The 24,648-nt window shown below is 37.6% G+C and overlaps 2 protein-coding genes and 1 non-coding gene across 3 annotated transcripts; 2 read left to right on the forward strand and 1 right to left on the reverse strand.

Annotated features, from left to right (window-relative positions):
- The first annotated feature begins 756 nt into the window (after positions 1-756).
- IFRD1 (interferon related developmental regulator 1) lies at positions 757-24,442 on the forward strand. The gene is made up of 12 exons (XM_065883494.1): positions 757-1,073; positions 4,178-4,282; positions 4,426-4,510; positions 5,287-5,411; positions 7,174-7,331; positions 10,438-10,488; positions 10,571-10,749; positions 10,839-10,947; positions 20,458-20,592; positions 21,092-21,220; positions 21,701-21,796; positions 23,679-24,442. Exons 1-12 carry the CDS (start codon positions 983-985, stop codon positions 23,766-23,768), a joined length of 1,353 nt encoding a protein of 450 aa, XP_065739566.1. The 5' UTR covers positions 757-982; the 3' UTR covers positions 23,769-24,442.
- Positions 784-939, forward strand: LOC136127850 (uncharacterized). The gene has a single exon (XM_065883496.1). The coding sequence runs from the start codon at positions 784-786 to the stop codon at positions 937-939; it is 156 nt and encodes a 51-aa protein (XP_065739568.1).
- On the reverse strand, positions 15,684-15,790 carry LOC136128643 (U6 spliceosomal RNA). The gene has a single exon (XR_010656231.1). It is a non-coding gene; the product is annotated as a U6 spliceosomal RNA (small nuclear RNA).
- Positions 24,443-24,648: the final 206 nt, after the last annotated feature.

Below are 24,648 nucleotides of genomic sequence, written 5' to 3' on the forward strand. Positions count from 1 at the left end.
TTGTTTAATGTGTCATTTAAAGCTTGTGTTTCCTTATTTATTTTCATTTTGGATGATCTGTCCATTGGTGAAAGTGGGGTGTTAAAGTCCCCTACTATTATTGTGTTACTGTCGATTTCCCCTTTTATGGCTGTTAGCATTTGCCTTATGTATTGAGGTGCTCCTATGTTTTGAACCACAATTCAATGATAAATATTGATGATCGCTAAACTAATTCAACAACTAAAACCATGGAAACATACCTAAGGAGGGGTATGGCTGAGCATGGGCAGAGCCCACAGGCAAGTAGGGTAAAGGTTAAGGAGAAGAACACGAGCTTCTGGAGACAGACCAGCAATGCGGATTGCTTAGCTCCCAGTTGGAAGCAATCCCAGTTGGAAGCGGGCTGTCGTCATTCGGGATGCTCCTCACTGGCTACCACCTCCGTCAATTCCAAGGCGGGGCCACGGGGCGGCAGGGGAAGGGTCTCGAGAAACAAAGCAAGCGCGTAGCAAAGCCCGTTGGGAGGAGCTGGGAGCCGGCTCACCAGGGCTGACTACATTTCCCAGAATTCAAGACGGCAACTAAGACCGGCTCCGGGCCGCCGCTGGAAGACTTGTGGCATGGGATCGGTAGTCAGCATCCTTTGGCCGCTCTAAGTCCGCCTCTGGTGGGGAGGTCTATAGGGATTGGCTAGTGAGAGTTCGAGTCCCGCCCACGTATGGTGACGACAGGCGGCGGTCTTGCTACTTAAGGCGTCGTGGCCTCGCCCGCCCCGCCTTAGCTCCAGCGCTAGAGAGAAACATGTATCGTTTCCGATTACAGCTCTTCACGGGGATTTCTGCTGCCGCCACCGCCCACTCTTACCCGCGCCGCTTCTCGCCTCTGTTAGTCGAAAACTCGCCTCTCAGCCGCCCGCCGCACAGACGCACGAGTAAAAAGTGCAGCTCCATCGGCTGATCTTCGCTAAGCTCCGAGTTTAGGCGGCACCGGGCGTCCCACGATGCCGAAGAATAAGAAGCGGAACACTCCCCATCGCGGTGGCAGTGGTGGCGGCGGCTCAGGGGCAGCTGCAGCGACGGCGGCGACAGCAGGTACGAGAGTATCCCCACCGCCGGCGTCCCAGTTGCCGGCCAGGCTGGCAAGTCTCTTAGCCTTGGGTACCGTGGGAGGTGTAGTTCTTTTCCTCTAGACGTTTGCGTCGGCGGGGCACCTGCTGTGGCCGGCGAACTACACTTCCCAGCGTGCCCCGGTGGCCGTACCTCGCGCGATTTGGATCTGGCACGCGAGTCCAACTCGGGCCCGGGCCGTGGAGTCTGGGAGGGGCGAATGGGTCCTTGGGTCTGGGAAGGGGTTGGCATCGGGGGTGACCGGGAGCTGGCAGGAGAGGAACTATTCTCAGAGGCAGGTGCTGGCTCTCTAGAGCTCTCCTTGACGGAGGATGGGGCCGGGCTCGGAGTTCCGTCCATGCTGTCACTGGTCACCTTTGACCACCCGGCTCCAACATGGAGTTCTCGGGAATGCCAAACGTCCGGCGGGTTTGGACTGGCTCTTGCGTCACGCGGCCTGGGCCTTACGTGGTGGGGCCGGGGTGACGCAGAGGTGCCCATGTGGTATCCCGTTCTGCTGCCGCCTTTCGCATCCCGCGTGTCCACCTGGCCTGGCGGAGGCGTCGGAGGCTGGGGGCCACTGTCCCAGAGTAGGCTCTGCTCCTGTCCCTATCTGGCACCCGAACAAATCCCGAGCCCCCAGCTCTCCTGTGACCAGTCGAGACGACCTCCTACTCCTCGGGGCAGAAACCACGTTCTCCTTTGTGCCGTATTCTGTAGGTTCTCTGATGGGAGCCCGGGATAGGCGGGAATGGTGAGGAGCTCAGATTGCAATTGGCCAAAAGTTTAGGGTTTTTTGTCTCCTCTTTGCAAAGTTAAAGCTTTTCCTGGATGGGTAGGTGCTTTACTGAATTAATGATTCTCTACTCCTAACTATACGGCTAAGAAAAAAGGACTTAAAGCAGAAAGCCCTACGAGACACAGCATACTGAAAGCTAGTGTTAAACTGGGTAAAATCAGCACGTTTAATAATTGCTTTGTTGAAACTTTGAAATTAAATGTTGGAATATCCTCAGATGTTATCACATCGGAACTACTACCAGCCACATATACTTGTCAACACAGTTGCCACTTTGACCCTCAGAATATGCCTTTGTTCTTTAGCAAGTAAATAGGCCAGTTTTCTTGTTAAAGATGATTGGAAGCTTGTATTTTAAAAGCTTTCCTATAGGATTTATAGCAGCACGAAAACTTTGTGATCATGTTTAATAATTAACAAGAATGAATTATTATAAATGTAGTTTTTTCCCTTTTCTTTATATCGCTCTTTATTTTGATTGAATGCTCTCGGTGTTCATGAAATTCATTCTTGATCAAGATATAAAATACATAGTTTGTTGTGGCATCTAGTTGCTCTGTGTGAATTGAGGATACATACCTCTCTACCTTTCTGCTTCAGCTTTCCTCATCTGAAGTAAACATTTAAATTCTGTCTAGAAGGTCCGTATTAATTTTATTCTTCTTTAAGTTTACCTTTTGTTGATGGAACAAATTATGGAGATGCAGCAAGCTAAAGTCATTTTGAAAATGGTAATGATGTTACTAATGGCTTCCTTGAATCACAAACAAACCTTTATTCCCTTCTGGAGCTTCCTGTCCAGCCTCCTTCCTTCCTGGTACTTAGAGAATAATATCAGGAGGCAGTGGGGGATTGCCTTTCAGATTTTACCTTGAGGTTCATTTGCGAACTTTCATCATCAGGTAAAGAATTATTTGATTAGTTTATAAAACTATACATGCTTTGACTATCTTTGGAAGTTTACACTAGAACTTATTAACTGTGCTTGCCTCCAATTGGGCCTGGGGGGTGAGCTTTACTTTTTGAAAAGTTTCATTTGGTTCTTTATGAATATTACTTAAATCAATAAATGAATAAATAATAGTTGAGTAGAAGAGTTGGAAAATTGTCACAAACATGTACTTAAAAGTCTTATCTTACTGGTATTTTTAAGTGACATCTAGAAGAAAAGGGATTCAAATGAGATCTTCCCGTGTAATGCCGAAAGATAACCAACTTCTCTATCACTTTGGGTTTCCCATTTAAATTCTCTGCTTTTTAAGTTAGTGGACAGGTCTAGGAAACTAATAAAATTGACCTTTTGTTCAAGTGTGCTTATTTTTCGTGACACTTAATTTGAAGAGAGCATTTTTCGGAAAGAACAAAACTTTGTTAATACATAAGCCCTCTAAGAAATAAGGACTTTATGTGTGTAAGTGCCACCTCATTAATGGTACTTGGGATCACAAGGTGGGGTGAGTATGACCTAGATATCAGACATTCATACAGGATTTTTTTCCTCGTTTTTTTTTTTTTTTTTTTAATCTCTTTTTCCCTTGAGCCTTGGGAAATCATTGAAACTTAGAGAAGGGAGCTGTGTAAGACCTGGATAGGAAACTCTTCATGATAATTTAAAAATAGGCTGAATATGAAAAATAAAAAACGTAAATTGATTTGTGAATAAATGTTAGTAAAAGTTAAGTAGATGACTCAACTGTTGCCACGACTTCGAATCATGAAAACACATGAAGATAGATCCAGAAATAGAGTATGATGGCATAGGTCTTTGTTTATTTGTTTATTCCTGTCCTAAGCACTGTGATTAAGAAGTTTTGGGATCTTGGTTTCATTGCTTATTCTTTTTTTTTTTTTTTTTTTTTTTTTTTGCGGTACACGGGCCTCTCACTGTTGTGGCCTCTCCCGCTGCGGAGCACAGGCTCCGGACGCGCAGGCTCAGCGTCCGTGGCTCACGGGCCCAGCCGCTCCATGGCATGTGGGATCTTCCCGGACCGGGGCACGAACCTGCATCCCCTGCATCGGCAGGCGGACTCTCAACAACTGCGCCACCAGGGAAGCCCCTGATATATTTCTGAAGTTGATGTATATTGTAAACAGTTGGTGCTCTGAAATACACATTAGGTGAACTGACTTATGTTAGGAATTTAAGTGTATTCTTTTGTAAAAAATCATCTCATAAATAAGTTTGGGTTTTTATTACTGGATTTTTTGTAAGTAAATTTTAAAATCCCAAGTTAAGTATTTGCATATATGACAACAAAATCATTTACCTTCACCCTCTTTTACCTATTAGGTGGCCAGCATCGAAATGTTCAACCTTTTAGTGATGAGGATGCATCGATTGAAACAATGAGCCATTGCAGTGGTTACAGTGATCCTTCCAGTTTTGCTGAAGATGGTATGAGTTTTCAGTTAAGATTTGCAACGTTAGATAAAAGGATGATTTAGGTGGAGGAATTCTTGTAGCTAAGTGTACTATTACCGCTCCCTGTCTGCTTTTTTCTATTTAAATTACAGTGGTTGGTTTTTATTATTCCTTAGGACCAGAAGTCCTCGATGAGGAAGGAACTCAAGAAGACTTAGAGTATAAGTTGAAGGGATTCATTGACCTGACCCTGGATAAGAGGTAGGAATTACTGGAAACTCTTTTCTTCTGGGTGATTTCTGTTAGCCACTTTTTATTTAAAATATGTGCAGTTCTTTCATTTAACATTATGTTTTTCTAAAGCTCGATTTGTTTACTTTGTATATTTTAGTGTTTCTTATTCCTTTGGACTTTTAATGTATCAGTAGATAGGAACATGCCACTAGAATTTAGATTAATAGCCTAAGATTAGTCGTTGTTCAGCATAGGGGACATAACTGTATTTGATAATTGAAGTGGATTTGTTGAATTTGCGGTACACGGGCCTCTCACTGTTCAACTAGAAAGTATAACTAAACTTCGAAAAGTATCAAAGCTAAATTGTTTTCTTACTTAACAGTAACTCTAGAACCAACTTAAAACAAATGGAATTAAAAAGCCCAGAAGATTCAAACAAGAACTCTAGACTTCTGTAGTGTTAAAAAAAGTCCGAGTTTACTTGAATATGTAAGGTAGGAGAACATGTCTTATACAGTGAAACTATAAAATTCTATGTGGTCATTTTAACATTGTGGTTATTGAACTAATAAACAGAAAACATTATGATATAGAGTAGCTTAAAATCTTTTGTATAATAAGGTGAGTTGTAGATGAGAATTAAATTATTGAAGAACTGTGAGAGCTTGATGAAAATTAGATTTTAAATAATCTATAAATAGAAAAACTTGAGAGGGAAGTAAGCTAAGTTTTTAAAAGTCTCATTGACCAATGGTATACTCCAATTGGATATTCTTTCTCTTACATTTTGTTTTAAATAGTGCGAAGACAAGGCAGGCAGCTCTTGAAGGTATTAAAAATGTACTGGCTTCAAAGATGCTTTATGAATTTATTCTGGAAAGAAGAATGACTTTAACTGATAGCATTGAACGCTGCCTGAAAAAAGGTAATGTCCATATTTTTGAGTCACAGTCACAGAACTGAACAGGAATTTGCTACCTTCTGTGCAGTAATATTTGTTAATAGCACTTAGAAGTCTGGCTCACTCTTATAACTTTGTAATTGGCAGGGAATATGCCAGGCTTGTTAGAACTCAAAATCAAGCTTGTTATCTTTGTTTTGTTTACGTAATAAACAGTTTGAAACTAGGAGGGATTGGGGTGGATTGTCAACTTTAGTTGTATCAGAAGAGGTGTTTGCCATTCTTTTGTATATAAGAAAGGCTTGAAACCATGTGTCAGATGTCAACAAAAAGTATTATTTATAAGCCATCCTACTTCATTTTTCTAAAATTAAAAAAGTATCATAATTATCTACCTCATTTTCTTATTTAAAACATCAATCATACCTGTCAAAGACATCATTTCAGGATATCCCTTGGAATATTTGAATTCTAGAACTTTGTAATGGAGATTCTGGAATTCATATTATGATTGTAGAACTTTTACGATCATAGAACTTTTAAGAATGAAGAGAGACCTTAAAGATTAAGTCTAGTATTATCAAACTTTCAATTTTAGGAGCTGCCAGATTTAAAAAGATTTGGGGCTGCCAGCTTAATTATTTTGCCAAGTAAGAGCATTATGAAAATAATTAGCTTCAACTATCATTATCACTTTATCAAAAAAATACTTCTAGCACCAAAAGTGTAGGAAGCACACATGTTCCTTTAAATTGAATGTGCTTAGCTTTATGTTCTTATTCTCATTTTGCTTCAGGTGGAAGCTTTGTCAAGAATGGGTGTTTGGAAACCTTTGATCTAATCCACCTCTCATTGTATAGGAAAAAGAAAGGCCTAGGAAACAGGAGACTAGTCTAAAGTTATATACCTTGTTACTGGTATAGTTGATAACAGAGCCAACTTTTTTGAGATATTACAATGGCTTTGTTAAAAGTGTTAACATTGAAACTGTATCCACAAGGTAATTGGACTAGGTGACCTTTAAAAATTTCTTACAACCTGCATAAATATTTAATTTATCAGATAATAAGTTCAGAATTTGCCCAAATCCTTTGGTGTATACAGTTCTCAAGAGTTAACTTACATTTACCTTTATAGGGATTCTATAGTTTTAAAGAATCCCTTAGTTTTTTAATATTTTTATTTTTTGGCCGTACCATGCAGCTTGTGGGATTTTTTGTTCCCCGACCAGTGATGGAACCTGAGCCCTCGGCAATGAGAGCTCGGAGTCCTAACCACTGGACCACTAGGAAATTCCCAAGAATCCCTTATTTTGAATCCCTTATTTATTAAAAAAAAAATAAAAAAAACACTGGTGGAGGAAGCCCTGACAGTTTAGTTTACCTCATGGGCTGTGTACATCTGAAATGCTTGTCAGATTAATTCAAGGGCTACTTGAGCACTATTCTATAAGTACATGAAGGATTTGGAAGGTCAGATCAGCTTGAAATGCATTATCTGGCTGAACTGTTACAGTAATCCCTTAAAATTGGTGTTAATCTCCATTTCACAGATGAGGAAATGTTTTGAGAATAAGAGTAATTGGTTGAAGATCATTTGGCTAATACGTGGTAGATCTAGGAATTGAGTGAGGTCTAGATTTATCGTTCATGTCAAAGCCTTGAGCATATTACAAGTTTCATAATTGGTAGATGCTATTTTGAAATTGAACAAATTTGGGAGATTGCTGCCTTAGTAAGTCTATTGGAAATGATTTGTCATAGTTGCATCGTGGCTTCTTTTATAGGTAAAGGTGATGAGCAGCGTGCGGCTGCAGCATTAGCATCTGTTCTCTGTATTCAGTTGGGCCCTGGAATTGAAAGTGAAGAGGTTTTAAAGACTCTTGGACCAATCCTGAAGAAAATAATTTGTGATGGAACAGCTAGTATCCAGGCTAGGCAAACTGTAAGTATAGGATTTAAATTTATAGATCTATCTAGGCATGACAGCCAGACCTTGTGATGAATGATCTAGGAAAATAGCATGTTTAAAAAATGTAGCAGGTTTTTTATTAACATTTTATTCTCATTTGTCCCTTTGTTTTTTGAATTTTATTTATTTTATTTACTTATACAGCAGGTTCTCATAAGTTCTCTATTTTATCCATATTTGTGTGTATATGTCAATCCCAATCTCCCAATTCATCCCACCACCACCCCCATTTGTCTTTAATTTCAGAGAGCAGGCTCAATACGACAATTGCCCTCTTAAATTTTCTGAGACTCAATAGAGCATCCCATATAGAGAAGATTTCTACATCTTTGAAATTGAACATCATTTGCTGATATGAAATACAGTGCCGTGTTGAGTTATTTAGGATGATCCAGTTTTTATTGGAGCTTAACGAAATGGTCTAGACAATGTTTATTGTGTGGTTACTTTTTATTCTAAGAAATGTAATGGAGTGGTTTTCTTGAAAAAAGTCTGGCTGTTGTGGCCTAAAAGTCCTTATGAGAGAGCTGAATGCTGTAGTTACATAGGTGGATTTGGTAGATGTAGGAAACTCTGAAACTCTGACTTGTGAAATATTCATCTGGTTTGGGGGTTTGGAAAAGCTTTCATTCTCTAATTGATATATACCACTTGCAACACTTAAGACTGTGGGTTTTGTTTTTGGTTGTTGGTTTTTGGTGTGCTAGTAAGTGATTTAAATGATCACATGAACATGTTTTGCTTTATTCACAGAAACATGAGGTGGTTGTAGTGGGTTTAGAAAGTGGATTTGAATCTTAATGAATTTTAAGATTTGAATGTTATGGATCTTAAGAATCTTAAGAGTCTTAATAGATCTTAAAAATTTAATTTTAGTGGATTTGAATCTTAAGCTGTTTTCCTAACGAGAACCATTTTAAGTTTAAAGCTTTTTCATACTGATTATTCAAATTAGCTTCCTCTTTAGTATTACTTACGGTAAATGACATTAATCTTTGTATCAGATAAACCCTGAAGTCTTAGTGGCTTAATAAAAGTTTACTTCTTGTTCATATCACTGCCCAGTCAAGTCAGCAGGGTCCCTAGGCATCCATCCTGCATCTCTGCCCTACCTCTAGGTCCTTTCAGATGGCAACTATGGTAGCTAGATGGGGAAAACTAGAGGACAGAGACACATCGCTTCTGCCAAGAGTTCCTTGGTTTACCAACTGTATGGCTGCTGGGAATAGTCTAGCTCTTTCTCCCAGAGGCAAAGGAATAGGAGTTTGGTGACATTATAGGAATCTCTGCCCCCCAATAGTTAGTAATCCTAAAATATTTAATCACGCTTTTGCTATTTGCCTTTCTGTTCTTCCTTTTTGTGTAGTTTCATGCAGCTTTTAAATTGTGCAGGAGTATAGGGGTATTTGAAATGTTTGACAGAAAACACTATTGATTAGATATTTGAGGTGATCACTTAATTTTGGTTACGTGTGAGTTTGTTGTGGTCATCTAAAGGCCCTTTATTCATCCTTCTCACTCTTTCTGTGAATTAAAATAAAAAAATAAACTAGCATTCTTCTGCATATTAGCAGAAGGAATCTTTATTAAACGTAGGCAGTCCTAATTTTTAATCTGCCATTTCTCTTAGTAATCAAAAGGAGAGATGTGGCCTTGCTTCTGCTGCTTACTTAGGAGAAGGGATGATAGATTGAAATTTTTCTTTACTAAGAATAATGCATAGGCTACTTTTGAATTTTAACAATGTCCAATTTTTACCAGGATAAACTAATGAAAATAAAATAGTGACACCAAGCAGATTAATATTACAAGTGTCCTCATATTACTGGAACAGAACTAGCTGAAACCTGGGCATATGAATGATGACTTTAAAGACTTAAGCTTTAAGCTTTAATGGTACTTGGAACAACATGAGGGAATTTTAGTAATAACATATGGGGAAAAGGGAAATGAAGAATAAGAAAGCCGTATGAATTTCAAATTGTTTTTTTTTTTTTTTTTTTTTTTTTTTGCGGTACGCGGGCCTCTCACTGTTGTGGCCCCTCCTGCTGCGGAGCACAGGCTCTGGATGCACAGGCTCAGCGGCCATGGCTCACGGGCCCAGCCGCTCTGCGGCATGTGGGACCCTCCCGGACCGGGGCACAAACCCATGTCCCCTGCATCGGCAGGCGGACTCTCAACCACTGCGCCACCAGGGAAGCCCTCAGATTCTGTTTTTATATGATTAATTTGTTAGAGCAGTGTTCTGAGAATTCATGGCTCCTATTTATGTTGCAGGTAGATCATATATAGATATTCTGAATCTGTTTTATTAAGTAAGATTACCTTGGGGAGCTTCCCTGGTGGCGCAGCTGTTGAGAGTCTGCTTGCCGATGCAGGGGACACGGGTTCGTGCCCCGGTCCGGGAAGATCCCACATGCTGCGGAGCCGCTGGACCCGTGAGCCATGGCCGCTGAGCCTGCACGTCCGGAGCTGCTCCGCAGCGAGAGAGGCCACAACAGTGAGAGGCCCTCGTAAAAAGAAAAAAAAAAAAGATTACCTTGGTAATCTTGGACTGTGTACTCACTCGTTTAGCATCTCCCCCCCAAAATAAACAATTATAGGATTCCCAACCTCTTTTCAACGTATTCCAAAATAAGTAAAATCTGAGTTAATGAGATCCTTCTTTAAGTCGGAAGTTTGAGGACAACTATTTAAATTTTTTGAGATTTGTGTTTTAAAGGTTTTTAATAGAGTAGGTTTCTTTATCTCAAATGTCCACACTTCATCTCTGTCTTTCAGTTGGAGTTGAAGTTTGAAATGATCTGCTAGATTAATGAAGGAAAATCTGAGAGAAATGGAGTAACTTTCCTAAAGTCATAACTGTGAGCTTAGTAGCAGACGTTAGTGGCTTTTAGCCAAAACCCACTTCCCTTAACTTTTGACCTTATATTCTTTCTTTCTTTTTAATACTGTACTTGGGACCTAATGTAGTCATGTGGTTGAGAAATTTTTCACACTGAATTATAAAAGCAGGAAGATGTAGAATTAATAAGAAAATAGCAAACATTAATGTCTGTTTTCGTTTTGCTTTTTTTAGTGTGCAACTTGCTTTGCTGTTTGCTGTTTTATTGCCACAGATGACATTACTGTAAGTAGACAACCTTTTGAATCCAGTTGTTTGCACATTTCTCATTTAAGATGGTATCTTATTTCCTGTTCTTATGCATTAGGAGCTGTATTCAACTCTGCAGTGTTTGGAAAATATCTTCACCAAGTCCTATCTCAAAGAGAAAGACACTAATGTTGTCTGCAGCACCCCTACTACAGCGCTTCATATCAGCTCGCTTCTCGTGTGGACATTATTACTGACCATATGCCCAATCAATGAAGTGAAGAAAAAGCTTGAGGTGTATGTATTTTTAGTTTCTTACTTTATAAAATCAACATTTATTGACATAATCGGTTGTGTTCACATAATAATGACTGACTATTTTCTAGGCATTTCCATAAACTTCCAAGCCTCCTCTCTTCTGATGATGTAAACATGAGAATAGCTGCTGGTGAATCTCTGGCACTTCTGTTTGAATTGGCCAGAGGAATAGAGAGTGTAAGTATCTGATAGGTAAAACAGAAAGCTTGCATCACAAGGACCATTATTCCATCATAATCCTCACAATTAAGAAGTGAATGATAACTTTAGAGCATGGCCCACTGAGAACCTAGTGATTGGTCGTTCTGCTTCTTGGCAGTGGTGATGTCATACTTTTAAGAGCATAAACCAATGGGGGTTGGTAGAGCAATATTTAAGTGTAGTTCATTATATTTAGTTGTTGCTGCCTACAGAACTGAAGTTTAGGTACACTCTTATTACTCATGGAGAGAGTTGTCCCGTATAATCTTTTGGATCTGCTTGGATTTCTCAGACATCAGACACATTAAGGTAATTCATGCATGGACGCTTTATAATAAATGTTGGACAAATGGATGAAATATTAAGTCAACATAGGTTTGGGATTAAGTCAGATGAGTTTAGTACTGTTATGTTTAACTTTTAAGCCAAAGATGGAAATAAACATAGCCCATTAGTCTGGGACATGTGCTTTGCAGTTCTCTACCACTGTCGACTCATAGTTGTTGTTTTTTTAAACCACAGTTTGGCTTTTGAAGGTATTTGAGTTTGTGATAGGTGACCAATAGGTGATCCACCATCCTGATGGTATTCCAAGTTTAGCACTGAAAAGTCCTGTGTTCTAGGAAACCCTTTGTCTTAGGCTGTATGGAACATTTGGTCATCCTGGTTTGTGACCTCTATTGTGAATCTTGGGTTACTTACTAGCTGCTTCTTAATTTAAGGAGAAAGACTATTTCTGGAATGAAACTTTGTCTGCAATTAAAGAAGTTATTTAACAGTGGATAATTCTAAATAAGATTAATACGTGTTCTGGGTTGCCTTGCTTATTCACATTCCATTCTGGGCCTGTGTTTCATTGCCCCCCACATCCCTCCTTACTTTGAAAGAGAGCAGGTATGAGGTAAAAGTAAGTTATTAATGCTGTCAGTAGCTAATGAGTCTCCTTATGTGAGAAATTAGAAGACTGAAGTTTAGCAATCCATTTAATTTTATTGAGCTACTTAATGGCTCCTTAACCTCAAGGCACAGAAGCCAGATGTCCCCATTTTTAATCTTGTATTCCTCTACTGACTAGAAATGGTAAATTCTTTTCTTTTTCCTTTGAAATGCATCTTAAAAGTGAACTAATGATGCAGTTTAAAGTATATGTGTTGATTTGTTCAAATTTGCATAAATGTAAATATATTATTACCTGCATATCTTACGTTATCTGACTTAAGAAATAATATGTGATAGCCAGGAGAACTCATCCAGATGTATTTAATTTGACTGAAGTCCTTGTCAAAGACAAAAATGAACTGGGTTATAAAACAACCTAGTGTTTTGTTTGCTTTTTTTTTTTTTTTTTTTTTTTTTGCACTAGGAATTTTATTTTGAATTTTTTGAGGAACATCCATACTATTTTCCAAAGTACCTGCACCAATTTACATTCCCACTAACAGTGCACAAGTGTTCCCTTTTCTCCACATCCTCACCAGTATTTTTTATCTCTTGTCTTTTTGATGATAGCTATCCTAATAGGTTTGAGGTGATTCCTCATTGTGATTTTTTTCCTAACATCTTTATTAGAGTATAATTGCTTTACAATGTTGTATCAGTTTCTGCTTTATAAAAAAGTGAATCAGTTATACATATACGTATGTCCCCATATCTCTTCCCTCTTGTGTCTCCCTCCCTCCCACCCTCCCTATTCCACCCCTCTAGGTGGTCACAAAGCACCGAGCTGATCTCCCTGTGCTATGCGGCTGCTTCCCACTAGCTATCTGTTTTATGTTTGGTAGTGTATATGTGTCCATGCCACTCTGTCACTTTGTCCCAGCTTACCCTTCCCCCTCCCTGTACCCTCAAGTCCATTCTCTAGTAGGTCTGCATCCTTACTCCTGTCTTGCCCCTAGGTTCTTCGGACCTTTTTCTTTTTTTTTTTCTTCTTTTTTTTTAGATTCCATATATATGTGTTAGCGTATGGTATTTGTTTTTCTCTTTCTGACTTACTTCACTCTATGACAGTCTCTAGGTCCATCCACCTCACTACAAATAACTCCGTTTCGTTCCTTTTTATGGCTGAGTAATATTCCATTGAGTATATGTGCCACATCTTCTTTATCCATTCATCTGTTGATGGACACTTAGGTTGCTTCCATGTCCTGGCTATTGTAAATAGAGCTGCAATGAACATTTTGGTACATGACCCTTTGAATTATGGTTTTCTCAGGGTATATGCCCAGTAGTGGGATTGCAGGGTCGTATGGTAGTTCTCTTTTTAGTTTTTTAAGGAACCTCCATACTGTTCTCCATAGCAGCTGTATCAATTTACATTCCCACCAACAGTGCAAGAGGGTTCCCTTTTCTTCACAGCCTCTCCAGCATTTATTGTTTGTAGATTTTTTGATGATGGGCATTCAGACCGGTGTGAGACGATATCTCATTGTAGCTTTGATTTGAATTTCTCTAATGATTAATGGTGTTGAGCATTCTTTCATGTGTTTGTTGGCAATCTGTATATCTTCTTTGGAGAAATGTCTATTTAGGTCTTCTGCCCATTTTTGGATTGGGTTGTTTGTTTTCTTGATATTGAGCTGCATGAGTTGCTTGTATGTTTTGGAGATTAATCCTTTGTCAGTTGCTTCATTTGCAAATATTTTCTCCCATCCTGAAGATTGTCTTTTCATCTTGTTTATGGTTTCCTTGGCTGTGCAAAAGCTTTGAAGTTTCATTAGGTCCCATTTGTTTATTTTTGTTTTTATTTCCATTTCTCTGGGAGGTAGGTCAAAAAGGATCTTGCTGTGATTTATGTCATAGAGTGCTCTGCCTATGTTTTCCTCTAAGAGTTTGATGGTATCTGGACTTACATGTAGGTCTTTAATCCATTTTGAGTTTATTTCTGTGTATGGTGTTAGGGAGTGTTCTAATTTCATTCTTGTACATGTAGCTGTCCAGTTTTCCCAGCACCACTTATTGAAGAGGCTGTCTTTTCTCCTTTGTATAGTCTTGGCTTGTTTATCAAAGATAAGGTGACCATATGTGCGTGGGTTTATCTCTCGGCTTTCTATCCTGTTCCATTGATCTATATTTCTGTTTTGTGCCAGTACCATACTGTCTTGTTTACTGTAGCCTAGTAGTATAGTCTGAAGTCAGGGAGCCTGATTCCTCCAGCTCCGTTTTTCTTTCTCAAGGTCTTTGTGTTTCCATAGAAATTGTGAAATTTTTTGTTCTAGTTCTGTGAAAAATGCCAGTGGTAGTTTGATAGGGATTGCACTGAATCTGTAGATTGCTTTGGGAAGTATAGTCATTTTCACAATGTTGATTCTTCCCATCCAAGAACATGGTGTATCTCTCCATCTATTTGTATCACCTTTAATTTCTTTGAACAGTGTCTTATAATTTTCTGCATACAGGTCTTTTGTCTCCTTAGGTAGGTTTATTCCTAGATATTTTATTCTTTTTGTTGCAATGGTAAATGGGAGTGTTTTCTTAATTTTACTTTCAGATTTTTCATCATTAGTGTATAGGAATGCAAGAGATTTCTGTGCATTAATTTTGTATCCTGCTACTTTACCAAATTCATTGATTAGCTCTAGTAGTTTTCTGGTAGCATCTTTAGGATTCTCTGTGTATAGTGTCATGTCATCTGCAAACAGTGACAGCTTTATTTCTTCTTTTCTGATTTGGATTTTATTTCCTTTATTTCTTTTTCTTCTCTGATTGCTGTGGCTAAAACTTCCAAAACTATGTTGAATAAGAGTGGTGAGAGTGGGCAACCTTGTCTTTTTCCTGATCTTAGTGGAAATGGTTTTGGTTTTTCACCATTGAGAATGATACTGGCTGTGGGTTTGTCATATATGGCCTTTATTATGTTGAGGAAAGTTCCCTCTGTGCCTATTTTATGGAGGATTTTTATCATAAATGGGTGTTGAATTTTGTCAAAAGCTTTCTCTGCATCTATTGAGATGATCATATGGTTTTTCTTCTTCAAGTTGTGAATACGGTGTATCACATTGATTGATTTGCGTATATTGAAGAATCCTTGCACTCCTGGGATAAACCCCACTTGATCATAGTGTATGATCCTTTTAATGTGCTGTTGGATTCTGTTTGCTAGTATTTTGTTGAGGATTTTTGCATCTATGTTCATCAGTGATACTGGCCTGTAGTTTTCTTTCTTTGTGACATCCTTGTCTGGTTTTGGTATCAAGGTGATGGTGGCCTCACAGAATGAGTTTGGGTGTGTTCCTCCCTCTGCTTTATTTTGGAAGATTTTGAGAAGCATAGGTGTTAGCTCTTCTCTAAATGTTTTGTAGATTTCGCCTTTGAAGCCATTGGGTTCTGAGCTTTCATTTGTTGGAAGATTTTTCATCACAGTCTCAACTTCAGTGCTTGTGATTGGTCTGTTTATATTTTCTATTTCTTCCTGGTTCAGTCTTGGAAGGTTGTAATTTTCTAAGAATTTGTCCATTTCTTCCAGATTGTCCATTTTATTGGCATGTAGTTGCTTGTAGTAATCTCTCATGATCCTTTGTATTTCTGCAGTGTCACTCTCCTTTTTCATTTCTAATTCTATTGATTTGAGTCTTCTCCCTTCTTTTCTTGTTGAGTCTGGCTAATGGTTTATCAATTTTGTTTATTTTCTCAAAGAACCAGCTTTTAGTTTTATTGATCTTTGCTATCATTTCCTTCATTTTTTTTCATTTATTTCTGATCTGATCTTTATGATTTAAAATATGGAATGCTTCTTGAATTTGCATGTCATCCTTGTGCAGGGGCCATGCTAATCTTCTCTGTATCGTTCCAATTTTAGTGTATGTGCTGCCGAAATGAGCACTCTTTGCTATTTTTGTTAAGTTTTTTGAAAGGAGGGGAGTGTCTGCTGGTGGGTTAGTGTGGTTACAAGGTGTTCAAAAAAATTAGTTAAACCATAGGTTGATTTAAATTAGGTTTTTGTAGCACAAGTGTGGCATCAAATTATTCAGAACCTTTTGCTAACATTAATTATTTTGTGTTATTATTAACCTGGAAATCTAGCTATGTGATGAAATCAGCCTGGGAGACTTAGTAAAATTCTCTCTGAAGAGCTGGCTTTTAGGTTGGGTTTTAAAGAATGAGTTGGTGAAATATTAATAATAGCTATTTGTTCAAAGTTGATATGAAGAATTAGTACTCTTTCGTTTTTGAGAGCTCCCTTAGTTTACTTTGTGTGTCTGCCATGTAACCAAGCAGGTAAAGAGCGTACTTAGGAGCTGCTGTGCCTGGGTTCAAATTTTGTCTTCCACCCTTATTACCTGATGATGTTGGGCAACTTCTCTATGCCTCAGTATCCATATCTTTACAATGGAGATAATAATAGTCACTACCTAATATGGTTCTTGGGAACACATGCCAAGTACAGTGTAAGTGGTAGCAGTTCCTGCACTATTAACTGAATCATGTATTACCTCCCTCTTACTAGTACTCTAGTAGTGGCCTTTTAGGAGCTCTCTAGGGTAACTTAAACTAAGACAAGGACTATTTAGTGAGTGGAATTATAGGTCTGAGGTCCATGTGATATGCTGATACAGGGAGATATATCAAAATATAGTATAGTCAAACCTTCCCTAATTTTCCCTGCTCTATCCCCCACCTAAGCTGACAGGGGAAGTGCTTCAGGACACAGAGACAGAGCAGAAACAAAGAAAAGAAAATTTGAAGACTCACAACACACTCCCCAGGCCTTAAATCACTTAGATTTTATATTTCCAGAAAGGACAACCCCACGTGCTTCTCATTTCTTACCTTTGTTTATAGGATAACTGACTCATGTAAAAATGTCTCCATACCCTGATGGAGACATTCTGCCTCAATTAGCAGGGAATGAAAAGAATAAAAGTCTTTGTAGTTGCGTAGAGTCAGATAAAACCATTCTAGAAATAGTAGTCATCACTTTGCAGTGAAGTGGGGAGAGATCAAATTCTGTTTTAATGTTAGGCTTCCCTGTTAGGATTATTTTTTAATACATAGGACAGCTGTGCAAGATCCAGCTTATTTCATTTTGTTTACAGTCAGTGCTCCAGTAACTTCTGTATAGAAATAGTAGTTTGGGGGGTGATTTTTGTGACCTTAAGCATCTCATCCTGTGTATTTAAACTCTTCTAAAAGTTTTCTGTGGTTTCATTTCATTCTAATGCCACTCAGCCTTTGAAACCATTTAACTTATAGTCATTTTAGTATGAAATAATTATCTTTAGCCGACCTGTTTGAAGCATTTATATTGTTATACTGAAACAGGCTATATCATAAAAGAGCTGTAGCATAATGGATGTCTATGTACTGTGTTTTATATATTTTTAGAATATATAAATATATTTTACTTAGGCCTTAAATAAACCTGTGAGATGTGGGTGGTATTAACTATCCCCTTTTTATATCAGAGGACCTGAGACACAGATTGCTAATGTAATTATGCCCAAGGTTATATATGTCTAAGTAATGGATGTTTGTGATTCAAACATAGATGTTCTGACTGCAAAACCTGTTTTGTATGACAATAAACTTCCTCATATAGCTGAAATTACTACACTGATTTTTTAAAAGTCCAATTCTATGTAAACTCCTCTAAATCTAGAATACTGATGTAATAGTTCATGCTTCATAATTTATTGGGCAAATTTATATTTCCTGTCTTATTTAATCCTTAAAACTATCATGTGGTGGGAGGGTGGATATTTTCATTTTACAGGTGATGAAACAGATTTGTAATTTTTAAAACTTGGTGTAGTGAGTAGTAGGCTTGAGGTTCTCATCTAGGACTTTTGACCCCGTTGTGTGGCAATGACCATGCAATTTTCTTTTCATTATTGATAAGAGTTAGGTATTTGTCCCTCTAGGAGCCCATTTTTCATTTGTTCCTGAGTGTGAAGTTTTACTATGCATTTATCCCAAACTTCAGTAAATTGGCTTTTGGATGCTGTTTATGGACTATTTTTGTTATATTTTATGTTTTCTTTCTTTTTAAAGCACAGGCACTTTATGGAGACATTTCCCTACAGTACTTAATATTTATTTTCATAAGTACTATATTCAGCTCAATGGTTCAGACTCTGTAAACTAGATTGAGTTTTATTGATTGCTAAGATTATTTACCATGGAGTTTCTCAACTTCAGCACTGTTGATATGTTGGGCTGGATAATTTTTGTTGTTGGAGGGGGCGCTGTCTTGTACATTTCAGGATGTTTAGCAGCTTCCCTAGCTTCTACTCATTAGAGGCCAGTAGCACCTCCTGGCAGATGATGATAACCAAAAATGTCTTTAGACATGGCCAGATGTATGCTGGGAGGTAAGATTGTTGAGACCACTAGCAGTAGTTCCCAGTTCTTAGAACAAATTAAGGTAATGCATAGAGTCTTGTTAATTTTTGGTGTATTCTCCCATATATATTTTTTTAAATCTTCCATAAATTTTATTTTTGAGAATAATACAAAAGAACAAGTAGTCAATGAAATGAGTAGAGAACTTCTAGTCCTTGGAATGTATTCGTTTCTAGCAGTAAAATGATTCCTGTTTTTTTATGATGGAATCAAATTTATTGGAATTTAAATATACAGATCAAAGTATCATTGGACTGTTTTAATAACATCTTATCAGCTTTGGTACCTGCTTTTCTAGATGAAAATCTTCTTGACAGGTGTTATTTCCAGCTAACTCAGACATAGGAAGTTGAATCAGAACATTTGAAGAAAACATTTGTTAGAACAGTTAAGGATATACAATCTCTAAAATACTGACAATGAGAAAATACTTTAAATTAAGAATATCTGGGGCTTCCCTGGTCATAGTGGTTAAGAATCTGCCTGCCAATTCAGGGGACGTGGGTTCGAGCCATGGTCCGGGAAGATCCTACGTGCCGCGGAGCAACTAAGCCCGTGAGCCACAACTACTGAGCCTGCGCACCTAGAGCCTGTGCTCCACAACAAGAGAAGCCACCGCAACAAGAAGCCCGGGCACTGCAACAAAGAGTAGCTCCTGCTCGCCACAACTAGAGAAAGCCTGCGCACAACAACGAAGACCCAACGCAGCCAAAAATTAATTAATTAATTAAAAAAAAAAGAATGTGTTAATTTCAAGCTTATTTTCCATGAGTGTAATAATGTTTTTCATTTTAGATGTGAAAAGAAATTATATTTATATTTTTTGAGATTGAACAATTATGTATACAGTGTGAAGAATGCCTAGAATAAGAGCTGCTTATTTTATTTTTTTATCTTTGGCTGCGTTGGGTCTTTGTTGCTGCACGTGGGCTTTCTCTAGTTTCGGCGAACGGGGGCTCCTCTTCGTTGTGGTGCATGGGCTTCTCATTGCGGTGGCTTCTCTTGTTGAGGAGCATGAGCTGTAGGTGCACGGGCTCAGTAGTTGTGGCATGCGGGCCCTAGAGTGCACGGGCTCTAGGGTGTGCGGGCTTCAGTAGTTGTGGTGTGCACGCTCAGTAGTTATGGCTCTCGGGCTCTAGAGCACAGGCTCAGTAGTTGTGGTGCATGGGCTTAGTTGCTCCATGGCATGAGGGATCTTCCCGGACCAGGGATCGAACCTGTGTCCCCTGCATTGGCAGGCGGATTCTTACCCACTGCGCCACCAGGGAAGTCTGAGCTCCTTGTTTTAATAGAATAAGTTAAGTGATTGTTACCACCAATGCAAAAAATGTTAAATAGGCATTAATAACTAGAACTGGAGATGGGTCACATTCTGGCTTCCATGCGTGTCTGCTCTAGTTTTGGTCAGCTAAAGAACTTGGAATAATCTTTTAGTTTAATGTGGTTGTAAAATTTAATCAGGGAGTAAAAACACCCAAAATAAAGAGACTTTCAAAGTATAGCCACTTAAACTGTAAAAAGGAAGCCCATAGTCAACTTAAGGTCATAGCAAATAGTAATACATTTTGTGGCTTCCCTCCAAAAGGGATTAAAATATCTTCCTTTCTTAAATAATTTAATCACTTGAGTTGTGCACCTGATGTAAATACTCGGTTGCTTATTTGAAATATGGCCAATAAATTAGAAATTAGGTGCTTTAAAAAGCATTACTGATAGCTTGCCCTTTAAGAATATTTGGAATTCTGGGAATATGTGCTTTGGGGACTAGGGAGCCAGGGGATAGAAGCTGTATTGGTTTATGTGTATCTGGCTATCACTGAACTTGGAAATCCCAGTAATGTCTTGAATACAGTAGGAACACAGTAAGCATTGGTTGAATGCATCTGGTTATACTTGGAAGAGGAATGTTCATTGTTTGGTGGTAGTGTATCATCTTGTAGGCAACATTTCTGGATTAAATTTTTGCATGACAATGAGTGTTTATGTGTGTATCTGTGCGAAGATCTCTAAATAGCTCAAAGATTTGCGTTGCTCTGTGTAACCCTGTTGGATATTTCCAAGGTGGACTGTTTTTTGTTAATTCTAGAAGAGGGTGGGGGGAAAGAAACAACAAACTACAAACAAAACCAAATTTTTTTTTTTGACCAGGACTTTTTTTACGAAGACATGGAGTCTTTGACTCAGATGCTTAGGGCTTTGGCTACAGATGGAAATAAGCACCGGGCCAAAGTGGACAAGAGAAAGCAGCGGTCGGTGTTCAGAGACATCCTTAGGGCAGTAGAGGTAGGCCACTTAATGCTGTAATAGATACTCCTTGGTGGTTGGTCTGTAAACCCCATTTATCTTCCCTACCTTTCCTAGATTTCTGCTTCCCCCAATTTCACCACTGGCTTGTGAGGATATCTTGTCTTTCTGATTTGTCCTGTAACCTCCCCTCCCTCCGCCCCTGCCAATCCTAGACCAGTACAAATATCTGACTTTTCACCAAGTTTGTTGAGTGCTTTTGAAATTTAAAAACATTCACAACAAGGTGGTTTTGCCATTAATATTTATCCAAACTTAGTTGTGTCTTTAAGTCTACCACAACTAGGCAAATTCTACACCCTTATATGTGGGATAGTACTTCCACTTTCTAGTCTATTCATATTTCAGGGATGGAGGTATTGGTTTAAACCACATTATTCATTTCAACATATACATGTCTATTTAGAAATTGTGTTTATGTAGGATCTCTTTAGATCATTTTGGTTCCTCTTACAATTGTTGTTCTTCTATTGGCCAGGAACGGGATTTTCCAACAGAAACTGTTAAATTTGGTCCTGAACGCATGTATATTGATTGCTGGGTCAAAAAACATACATATGACATCTTTAAGGAGGTTCTTGGATCAGGGATGCAGTACCACTTGCAGGTGAGTGGGTGACATCCTTTCTGTATGTTTGCTTTTAAATTAGGGAGGAATTTTAAATCTACCTTACTTAACTGGCTTTTGAAGTTAGTTTGAATATACAGAATGTTTTCAGCATATGATGTGCAAAATAGCAAGTTTATTTTTGAAAGTTAAATTTAATAAATATGAAACTCGTCTTTTTGTTTTTGTATTGTGTAAGCCTAGTGGAGCATCTGTATAGCTGTTGGAACACTTGTTATCTTTGTAGGGAAGCAGATAGTTTGACATAGCTTTCTTGAATTCAAGGCATTGGAAAACCATTTGGTCTTACGAGAAACAGAAAGAAAATAAATGACTTACATTCATATTTATAAGCTCTACATAAACATTCATATTTATAAGCTCTACATAACTTCTGTTAACCAGATTTCACTTTATGTAGTTAAAAAAAAAGAGCTGATATTTAATACTGAGACTTATTGCCTTTCTCTTTTATTTAAGTCAAATGAATTCCTTCGCAATGTTTTTGAACTTGGACCCCCCGTGATGCTTGATGCTGCAACACTTAAAACAATGAAGATTTCTCGTTTTGAAAGGGTAGGTTTGGTTTTTGTTTTCAATAGAACTAAATGCACAGAAGAAAAGTGGAGCCAAAGCTTTGATTCTGCCAGGTGATAGGTATTTAGCTATGTCTGTGAGATTTTAGTTCTCATGATGTTTCGGACACAGAGTAGCTGGACTAAAAGTATAGAAACTTCACTGCATTTAGAGTATGGAGGGTTATGATGAAAAATTTTTATCCATAATCCTGTTAACATAGAAGCTATTTTTATCTTTTGCTTCCTTTTGCTTATGAAGTTTATCTAGTTAAGGATAAATATTTACACAGTGCTTCTTTCGTATCAGATAACTGAGCCTAAACTTAGTACCAGATTCATTTTACACATGAGGAAACAAATGTGCTCAGAGAGTTTGTAACATTAAATAGTGGTTAATATTTTTATTTAACATTTCAAAAATCCTTATATTTTTATTTTTTTTACTAAGGTAAAATTCACATAACATAAAAAACTATTCTACACTGTGCGGTTCAGTGGCATTTAGTACACTTACAGTGTTGCACAACTGTCACCACTATCTAGTTTCCAAACATTTTCACCACCTCAAAAGGAACCTTATGTCCATTAAGTATTCATTCTCCATTCCCTTCCCCTCTTCTCCCCCCAGCTGCTGACAGTCACTAATGTGCATTCTATCTATGGATTTACCTATTCTGGATATTTCATATACATAGAATCATATAATGTGACCTTTTGTGACTGGTTTTTTCATTTAGCATAATGTTGCCAAGGTTCATCCATGTTGTAGCGTGTCATTACTTTAGTCCTTTTTGTGGCCAAATAATCCTTCATTGTGTGGATATGCCACATGTTTATCCGTTAGTTGGTGGACATTTGGCTTGTTTCCAGTTTTTGGCCCTTTTAAATCGTGCTGCTATGAACATATATGTACAAGTTTTTGTTAGAGCACCTGTTTTTGATTCTTTTAGTTGTATGCCTAGGAGTGGAGTTGCTTGGTCACGTGGTAATTCTGTGTTTAACTTTTTAAGGAACCACCAAACTGTTTTCTACAGTGACTGTAGTGCATTTTGCATTCCCACTAGCAGTATAGTTCACATTTTGACATCCCTACCAACACTTTCTTGGTTTTATTTTTGTTTTAAATTATAGCCATCCTAGTGGGTCTGAATTGTTTAATTGTATATTGTAAAGAATCTTTACATTTAATCATTTTGATAGCCATATAATTGTTGGGTATTTTAAAACTGTTTTGAATAAATACTAATATTTTTACATAATTTCTCTTTTGAATTATTTCTTGGAAGAAATCCTTGCATGGGGCTACAGGGCTTGATTATGATTTTTTGATATGCATTGCCAAATTACCTTCCAAAATAATTCTATCATTTTTAATTATTTTCAGTGGTGAATGAAAGCATGTAGCTGTTACACACATATTTGACAGCATTGGGTTTTATAATTTAAAAAATTTGTTAGTTTGAATGAAACCTTATGATAGTTTCCCTTATTATTTTATTTATTTATTTATTTATTTATTTATTTTTTCCCTTATTATTTTAATTAACAGCAAAGTTGAGTATTTTGTTCACATTAATTCATGATTTGTCTTTTCCTTGATCAGAATAGATGTTTTTATACTTAAAAAAATTTTTTTGGCTGGAATTTTCTTGGTATTTTACATGTTTGGGTGTTTTTTTCCATATAGAATAGCCATGAACTATAATGTGTTAATTTTCCCCCTCATTCTTTGTGTCTGTCTTATACATTTAAAATATTTCTAGAGTCAAATTAGTTCATTTCTTTCCTTTGTGATTTTTTTATTTATCTTTTTTTTTTAACTTTATAAGAATATCTGAAGCCTTAGTGGCTCACCTGTATTTTCCTTTTCTTCATTTCAGCATTTATATAATTCTGCCGCCTTCAAAGCTCGAACAAAAGCTCGAAGCAAATGTCGAGATAAGAGAGCAGATGTTGGAGAATTCTTCTAGGCTTTTAGCATTTGAAGACCACTTTCTAATTTCCCTTTTTAAAAAAAAAAATAATTTCTAATGTATTTAAACTCTAGAGACAGTTTTTTATCTTGGGTCAACAGATAGCTTTTGTAGTAGGGGTTATATTATAATTTAATGTGTAGTATTGCAACTGGTGAGTTCTGGTTATTGAATATTCTCTGTATATATAATCAGTAAACATGAATAAAGTGTTTGTAGTGTGTGGTCATTTTCTATTTATGAAGAGAGCAAAAATATAATATTTCACTTGATTTCATGATGAGAAAAGCTATTAGCTGAGGTTAAATTTCTTACATTGTGGTTGTCAGAAATATTGATTATAATGATATAGATATACAAGGTATTTAACTTAAGATCTTAGACAGATGAGTTCTGGGTACAATTTTGGGAGCTAGATCTTCTGGAATAGCTGCTATTTTCAATTTTAAATGGAACCTAATAATTTTGTTACTGGGATCAACAAAGGGAATTATACCATGAGACCTTACAGCTGCACTTACAGGCCATTCAGTCCATCTGTTATTCATAATGAATTTGTATATGCCAGAACATTTGCTAGCCTTGACCTCTGAGGGCAGTAACACTAATTTTATCTGCTGTGTAAGACCTTGTGCTCTTTATTTTGAAATAAAGATCTTTTCACACTAAAAGTGCTTCTTTTTTAATAGAAGAAACATTTATGGGTTTGAAGTTCAGAGTTCAAAGTGATGAAATGGGGTAGGGAGAGAGTGAAACAGAACTTGCTTTGTATATTTGGAAACATGAAAATAAATGAAAAAATATAGCAATATATCATTGGCATTCCAACTATTAAGACTATTGCTGCTTGGTTGCCCGTGAGGTGATTTTTTTACTT

Source organism: Phocoena phocoena, chromosome 9 (genome assembly GCF_963924675.1).
Source record: "Phocoena phocoena chromosome 9, mPhoPho1.1, whole genome shotgun sequence".
Lineage (NCBI taxonomy): Eukaryota > Metazoa > Chordata > Mammalia > Artiodactyla > Phocoenidae > Phocoena > Phocoena phocoena.